The sequence below is a fragment of the Haliotis rubra genome, unplaced genomic scaffold (genome assembly GCF_003918875.1).
Source record: "Haliotis rubra isolate DU_JTF1 unplaced genomic scaffold, ASM391887v1 Scf507, whole genome shotgun sequence".
Taxonomy (NCBI): domain Eukaryota; kingdom Metazoa; phylum Mollusca; class Gastropoda; order Lepetellida; family Haliotidae; genus Haliotis; species Haliotis rubra.
In genome coordinates, this window is record NW_025767199.1 from 788,119 (window position 1) to 796,907 (window position 8,789).

At 38.2% G+C, this 8,789-nt stretch overlaps 1 protein-coding gene across 1 annotated transcript; it reads left to right on the forward strand.

Annotated features, from left to right (window-relative positions):
* The first annotated feature begins 7,547 nt into the window (after positions 1-7,547).
* LOC124292102 lies at positions 7,548-8,436 on the forward strand. The gene is made up of 2 exons (XM_046729144.1): positions 7,548-7,882; positions 8,233-8,436. Exons 1-2 carry the CDS (start codon positions 7,673-7,675, stop codon positions 8,434-8,436), a joined length of 414 nt encoding a protein of 137 aa, XP_046585100.1. The 5' UTR covers positions 7,548-7,672.
* The last annotated feature ends 353 nt before the right edge of the window (positions 8,437-8,789 follow it).

The window sequence follows — 8,789 nt, forward strand, 5'->3', positions numbered from 1 at the left end:
TGAGGTTGTCATGTCTGTATATGCTTGCAAAAGCATATTGTATTCCAAGTAAAAACTGGAGCAATAATTGAAGGAGCCAAATTATCCATGAGTATTTTCACCTGTCTGTCTTGCGGCTTCTGAAAAGGCAGTCGTCTTTTGATCTTTCTAAGATGCCAAACAGAAACAGTCATATCATTCTGAAATTTAACGCGAGTGAGTTAGTCATACGCTGCTTTTAGCCATATTCCAGAAATATCACGGCCTGAAATTTAACGTGAGTGAGTTTAGTATTACTCCGCTTTTAGCAATATTCCAGCAATATCACGGCCTGAAATTTAACGAGAGTGAGTGAGTGAGTTTAGTCATACTCCGCTTTTAGCAATATTTTAGCAATATCACGGCCTGAAATTTAACGTGAGTTAAGTCATAGGCCGCTTTTAGCAATATTCCAGAAATATCACGGCCTTAAATTTAACGGGAGTGAGTGAGTGAGTGAGTGAGTTTAGTCATACGCCGCTTTTAGCAATATTCCAGCAATATCACGGCCTGAAATGTAACGAAATGTCAGTGTGTCACGTTGTGATGTGAGGCGTTTCATTTGGTGTTTGTTGATTTGTGTGGCGCCAGCCTTCATCATTACACCTCCATCCCCAATATGCTCCCTGCTGTAGAGACCGCCTCAGTGGTGTAGTGGTTAGAGCGTCCGCCAGGAGTGCGGAAGGTCGTGGGTTCGATCCCCGACCGCGTCATACCAAAAGACGTTAAAATATGGTACTTGTTGGTCCCTGCCTGGCGCTCGGCATTAATGGGTACAACAAGGACTGGTCGGCTCGGAGTCAGTATCATGTGTCTGAGAGGGTTATTCATGCTTCACTGCGGCATGGTATCTCAGTGGGCTAGCACTATAAAATCAGCTTAACTCTGGGCTAGTACAAGCAGCCGCACATACACATACACACGCATACACGTCGTCATATGAGCTAAATATTCTCAAGTACGACGTAAAACCCAATTTCACCTCACCTTCACCTCCCTGCTGTAGATACCGTTTTCAAAGATATGACATTAAAATGATAGGCAACTTTGCTTTGCATTTCTCTATGCAACGTATCCACGACACGTAGATGTTGATTTTCGGCGTGTGTGGTCAAAAAGTCACATCGGCAGTATTTCAGCCATATACTGACTAAAAGTACCATCCACGATCATCTGAGGCAAAGAAAAAGGGCTGAAAATGACCTTCAAAATTGGGTACATCGCAAATGACGCCATTTTGACACATTACGTAATTGCGATTCACGGCGTTATTTGGTGTATGTTTTGAAATGTAAAAATCGCACAATTACTCGCAGCGCTGAATTTCAAAAATAGCACGTTTGCGAACTCTGATATCTCCTTTGGATCAGATTACCAGTAGTAATTGATTTATAAACGTTGCCGATAAACCTAGAATCGGTTGGAATATTTTGGAAATTACTCAAACTCGAATGCCGAAGTGAGCTTTCCGACATATTCGACAGTGTTTCCAAAATATGTCACGAAAGCCGGTCATGAGACGCCTATTACATCACGTATATTTCACACTCACCTGCATCAGTGATTTCCTCCTACATTGTGTAATAAAATAACAAATGGTCCTTGTCACCAAGTGACTCAGTGTCTAATCAGTCTAAATATACTGGGGGTGAAAACCAATGCTGTGCTCGTAGAACTGCTTGTTTTAGTGAATGAGTGAGTGAGTTAATATTTAAAGTCACATCGGCAGTATTTCAGCCATATCGTGACTAAGAAAGTTGTAAATTTATAAATGAATAAAAATAAAGTTAGATATTATACTTACCTGTGTACAAAGGACAATAAAACAACTAAATTATCACAGAAATAAATTTAAAACTAGTAATTAAATCTAAAATATTTGAACTATGAATACAATATAAAAACAGGCTATATATTGCCAACAACTGAACTTAGATCACCATACTAGGGACCATGACTGCTTGCTTTAAATGTAATCAGAACCAAAATTTAGATTTCACACAGTGTAGCATTTTCACAAATGTTTAGGCATCCTTATGTATATTCGTTGCATACATTGGCTCAATATTTTCAGAATATGCATGCACTGTAAATAAAACGTTGTCAATTTGACAATTTTAGCGTTGTCATTATTGCTCTGACAATTATGAATTGTCAGTTTGAACACTGAGAGTTGTCAGTATGACAACCCACGTTGTAATTGTGACAATACTGAGAGTCTTATACTGATTGCTTTAAAACAATCATTTATTAGATATGATATTTAGATAGTGTTGACGATCATGTTTATAGTTTAACCACGCGTTTTACATAAGATATGTGTTGACAATATTATATTGTCAAAGCATTGTCATATTGTGAGTTTTATCAATTTTTGACAATACAAGGTTGTCAAACTTGACGGATTGAGCGCATGCGCAGTTCTAATGTCCTTCACAGCGAAGGTCACAGTAAACGAGGTGCAACAGTCAGGAACGTCAGGAACGTCAGGAACATCAAAGGGAACTGGAAAAGTTGTTATAGTAAGTATATGCAAAACACTTTTACAATTTCCTTTCATTAGATAACTACTGAGTACGAATACAGTGTTTTGGATTCTCGCACTGTCCATATGAACGGAAAATCATGAAGAAATATTTCAACTGGACACCACACAAATTTGTGCACACATTCCGAATAATAACTGGCCATATAGCGTTAGATACAACACAAATCTCTATCGAGTAATAACATTTAGTACTTACGTGTGCTTGAGAATGTCAAAATGTTCAGTTTAATCGCATGAATTTTTCTATCCATTGTCTTCAGGAACCCGGTTGAAATTTGACAACCTTCGTTGTCGCATCGACAACATATTGACAATATATTAGAGTTACCTCCCCTAGCTCAGGTCATACAATTAGAGTTACGCCCCTCATGTGTATAGTGCATATCCAATTGTGTCACTCAAAGTGGCCATATAGCATTGGATACAACACAAATATCTATCGACTAATAACATTTAGTACTTACGTGTGCTTGAGAATGTCAAAATGGTCAGTTTAATTGCATAGATTTTCTATTTAATTGTTTGCAGGAACCCGCTTTGAACTTGACAAACTTCATTGTCGCATATGATAGAGTTACCTCCCCTAGCTCAGGTCATAACAATTATAGTAAACGTCTATTCAACCCCCCAATCTCATTTAATCACCTTTTTTTTTTATTTTCAACAACACTATCTTGAAAACAAGACAACCAACACAATACATGCATGCAAAACATTAAACATCACTTTTGTCGTTAACACTTCAAATCAAAGGCCTCTCCGGTGTGAATAAACGTTTAATAATTACACAAAAACTTCACTTGGAAATTGGAAATTGGCAAATCAAGTACGAGAAAATTAAAGTACGGATTGACATTTTAAAATGTAATGAAAATAGAATAATTCAGGACTGTTTTAAAAGATGAATGAGAACTACGTGAGTGTTTATGCATGTGTCACTTGTACATTTGTATCAAGGCATTTTACAGACCTACTTTCCCACTATTCAATTCATTCACACGACCCAAGTTTTCAACTGACTTGTGGTATATATGCGTGCCAGGCGACCTTTAAAAGTATCCGAGTTTTGAAGAGGCACATAAAATCAAAACACAACGTCTTTTATAGGAACAATCTATTCAATAAGCTACAAGGAGATTTGGATGATACTGAGCATGAAATACATTTGAATCTCAGAAATGATGCGAATGAGTCGGATCACAACAAACCATTCAAACACAAGATCTAAAGCAATATGTTGCTCTGCAATTACTGCATCTACGTGAAACAAGAAAACTGCAACACTCAGCCTGTCCATTGATTCTTGAATTAGTAGGGAATATACTAGATAGGTTGAGCGAAAGAACATTGACTGAAGTAAACAAGATATTGACAGCTGCACATTGCAATGATTTGTTGTTAAATGAGATGGAACGAACTGTTCTTGGTGAAATGCAATTGTTGGGAAGCATACTTAGTCAATTGAGAGATGAATATAACTTCCAATATCAGGAGCACGTTTTCTTTTGTGAAACCGGTAGAGCACGTAGTTGGTAATTTACCTGACGGAACAACCGATGCTGTTCAGTACATCCCTCTTTAGAAACAATCAAGTCTCTCCTAGAACATGAAGATGTGTTTTCTCAGGTTATGAGCCAACAACAGTCTCAGGATGGGAAAATGCGTGACCTATGTGACGGTTCAAGATTTAAACAAAATCAGTTATTTGGCAGAATACAAAGAGCAATTCAGATCATGTTGTATTATGATGAGTTTACAGCTGTAAACCCCATTGGTCACAAAGCAAAACACTACAAGAATGGCCCATTCTATTTTGTCATAGGAAATTTAGGTCCAAAACACAGGTCCAAACTTCACGTTATGCAGTTAGCATTGCTTGCTCGCTCTAAATCAATCAAAACAAATGGACTGTTCAAAGTCATGCAGCCACTCATACGTGATGTAATGACCTTGGAAACTGAAGGCGTTGTGATAAAAAGAAGTGAAGGTGAATTTCAATTCCATGGTTCAATTGCTGCAATTATTGCTGATAATCTTGGAGCGCACAGCCTCGGTGGATTCATTGAATCTGTTTCGGTCTTCAGAAATTGTCGGTTCTGCATGATCACAATTGCAGGTCACAAAGAACAAGTTAATGGGATCACTGAAGCTGGAGGTTTAGCGAACACATACGGTGTTAAGTCTGACTCGCCCTTGAATGCGTTGCATCACTTCCACATAATTGGTGGTCTGCCACCTGATATCGGCCATGATCTTTTTGAATCTGGAGTTGTGTGCGATGTGCTTGAGAAAATAATTCAGAGCTTCGTGCGAGATAGCTTATTTAGCCTTATGTTCTTAAATGAACAAATACAACAATTCCCCTATGGTTCTAATGACAAGTCAAACAAGCCAACTATCTTGGCAGCACAGTTATGTAAACTCAAAGTGAAACAGAATTGCATGCAGATTTGGTGCCTACTGCGGTTGTTGCCCCTGTTGGTCGGTTTTGCTGTAGAAGAAGGAGACCCAAAGTGGGAGGTTTTGCTTGCCCTCATGGATATGGTGGAAAACATATGCGCCCCCATCACTAGCGAGGGAGACTGTGCTTTTATGAATGATTGCATTCAGAAGTTTGTCAATTTGTATACAAGAGAGTTCCCAGAAGCACACTTCAAACCCAAGTTTCACTACGTCCTACACTACCAGGAACAAACACGCCCCTCACAAACGTTTGGACAATGAAGTTCGAGGGCAAGCACAATTTCTTCAAAGAAATTGTACACAGAGTCAAAAACAGAAAACATCTGTGCAAGACCATGGCTTTCCGACATCAGTGCCACCAGTGCTTGTGGGCTGAGTCGAAGTCATTCCTGTCAGACCATGGGGAGAATGAGCATCACAGAGGCAGCACCATACAGGTTGCAGTCTTAGATGACCAAATACAGGATCTCTTGCAACCTTACGTTCATGGAGCTACTGCTGTTTTTCAATGTCAGTCAGTATGGGTAAACGGACACATGTATGTTCCTGGCTGTGTCATGTGGGTCTCTTTTGAAGATGACGAAATACAGTTTGGGAAGTTTGAATGTTGTTTCATACTGCATGGCAAGCCTTACTTGTTGTGCAAAAAATGTAAGACAATTAGATTTTCACACCACTATCACTCTTACGAAGTTCAGATCACTGATGAATTTGGTCTTCACAACACAAACAGTATTTTGGATGCGCATCCATTGTCTTTGTACAGGAATCAACATCAAAACAGTACATGTGTCGTCTTAAGACATAGAATTGTGACATGAGTCTCTTGATCAACCAAAAATGAATCTTGTTTGAACTGCCTTGGATAGGTTATCACATATTTATCAGTATATTTTGGAAAGCTTGGAAGAGTTACAATATTAGTTCAGCCCAGCGTTGTCATATCTAGATACATACAAAGTTAATGCGTAAATATGTGCATCCATAAATAATTACATATTGTTGTATACAGGCACACGACATGCATGCTTTTTTCAAATGTATTATGGAACACCATATGTATACACACACACACATTCTCCTCTACACACATTTTTCAGTTTATGTAATTTCAATAATAATATAACTTTTGTTTTATTTATTGTAGATGGCAGAAGTTGACTTCCACATCACAAATGTGAAACCAAATGGAAACAATCAAAAATCAATTATCTCATTTACGCTGGATCAAGCAGAGAATGCTATCTCTCAACACTTTGATATTCCACTCGGGTTTCAGACCAAACTATATTCGGATAAGTATTCTGATTGGGTAGACATTTCCTTAAATGATCCAAAATTGCAAGGGGGAGGTAAGCTAAGGGTGATGAGTACTCGGAAAGCTGTTGATGTCAGCGAGAGAGGTGACAACCCTCTGTGTACGACAGCTGGCCCACAGGAGGTGCCAACCGTTCTGAACGAGACACCAGCGACCTGTACGAACAAGACATCTGTGAGGTATGTAATTTATAATTAATAGCATTGATTCACACGCACATGTTAAAGCAAAAAACTATGCCCGGCCATTCTAGAAGTAAGTGATGTGAAACCTTTCATCAATTGTAGATTAGCAATCAGTAATTTGTCATTATTTACACCTTTAAGTTATGGAATGTGTCTAGAAGAAATACATTTGCTCGCCCAGACAATGCAAATGTTGATAAATTGATGCCATTGTTTGATAACGTTTCTGTATGCACATAACTATGAACTTATGATAAGGCTATTCGTATGATAATTAGCATTAAATATATCAACAGATGCAGTATGAACGTTTACTTTTTTATTGTCACAAAGTATTTTATCATCCACAGTACCACGAACATTCAAACATCACCATGGAAGTCACCCTATACACTGCCGGCAGTCCTTCCAAGAGATGCGGTTGACGTTTTGGATAAAGGCGGCTTCCCAAACCAGGGTTCAAGAAGCCACCTTCTAGACTCCATTTACAACGATGTGTCTGTGAAGTACACACTGTAAGATATCAGCATTATATTGGTTATATGTGTTTAACTTACGGTACAATTTACAGTAATAACTTCCTATTCAGTGATAGATCTCAAATTATAACGTATCTGTAAAGCCAGTAACATCATTGATAAGAAATTATTATTTTTTCTTATTTCTAGATATCCTCTGTCATATCAATATAATGAAATCATCGACGCCATATTTCAAAGATGGCCTCTTTTGATGACCGAAGACGGTTTAGAAGATAGCAGCACTAGAGTAGGTTTATGATTTGGTTTGTTTAAAAATAGATTGGGCACTCGGTTTTCATCTCAGTAGAACCCTCTCCTTACAACTGAATCGTAATGTTTTATTTATGTTAACTGACAAAGTATATTAATGCTTCTGTACTCTACTACACACCGATAGTAAAGTTATTTTGCGGTTATATTAAGCTGTTTCCATAACCAATGCATGACTATTTTGTTTTACTCTTTTGTCGCAAAGGTGCTCTGGAGAGCGAGGATCCGTGACCAATTTATCAACAACCGACGAAGAAAGGATTCAAATGTGACGTGTGTTCAGCAACGCAAACGTAAGTCTGCGAACAACGTTGTGCTTGAAGAACCCTCTCCTTCTAAACAACCCAAGATGTCCCTGCCTGTTGGAGAAGATGACCACAGCATCCATAGACATATACAGTGGATGAAGCAGGAAGCCAGAGCACGAAAACCAGATCGCTCCAAGATGTCGCTACTCATGAAACTCACTTTCAGTACCAGAAGAGAAATGGTCACATCAGGGGGAGCAACTGTAAAAGAAGTTCTCGACGAATATCCTTGGCTTGCTAATGAGGATGAGGTAAATATGAAACTCTACATGAATCTATCGTGTGTAAAAACGTTTGCTTTTGGAATGGTGCATAAAGCCTATCTAGTATTCTACTAAGTGAAAAATGCGGACCACACAACGACGTTGTTTCGTGTTGGCAGGGTATACACTTAACATTAAAGTGTATTACACATATACAAGCTAAAGTCTATATTAAGTGCTTTATTTATCTTCTGGTGAATGAATATATTCCACGAAGCCGATAACTCTTAATACAATACTTAGTCATATTGTATAATTTGTTACAGCCACTCAAAGTTAACAAGAATAATAAAAGTTTTGGTTCTTTTATGTTATCACAAAACGTTTTATGATTTCAGATCTGTGCAGAATACTCTCGACTCACAGAGACTAACATCGCAGACAAAGTAAATTCCGGACTGGGAAAGGTGTCTGAAAGAATCTATTACCTAATCAGAAATTCATCGAAAGTTGAGGATGACATCAAAGCCTTGATGAAAGACGTGGACAAAAGCACTGATGGATATTGCACAAATGTGGCTGTTCACCCTATTGGTCCCTGAAAATAAAATCTTTAAATAATTTTTTAAAATTATCTAATTGATAATTTTATGCTTCCTGTAATTTGGACACATTTTGAAAAATACAACTTTCTGGAAACCTGATATTTTGTTATTAAATCATCGTGTAACCATGTGTTCAGTCATGCCTACAATTGGTTATGGTAATAGTGTCAGTTATATTATGCTCTATACTTTTTGTACAGATGCAGTACTGGCCACAGTCATCCTCGGTCTTCCGGGACTCTTGAGAGAGTGAGTGAGTGAGTTTAGTTTTACGCCGCCGCACTCAGCAATATCCCAGCTATATGGCGGCGGTCTGTAAATAATAGAGTCTGGACCAGACAATCCAGTGA

What these genes read in the sequence shown, in the direction of transcription:
- LOC124292102 (XM_046729144.1), top strand. Translation starts at nt 7,673, where the DNA reads ATGTCCCTGCCTGTTGGAGAAGATGACCACAGCATCCATAGACATATA. An exon ending in GGCTTGCTAATGAGGATGAG is followed by an intron (nt 7,883 to 8,232) that starts GTAAATATGAAA and finishes TTATGATTTCAG; the next exon opens with ATCTGTGCAGAATACTCTCG.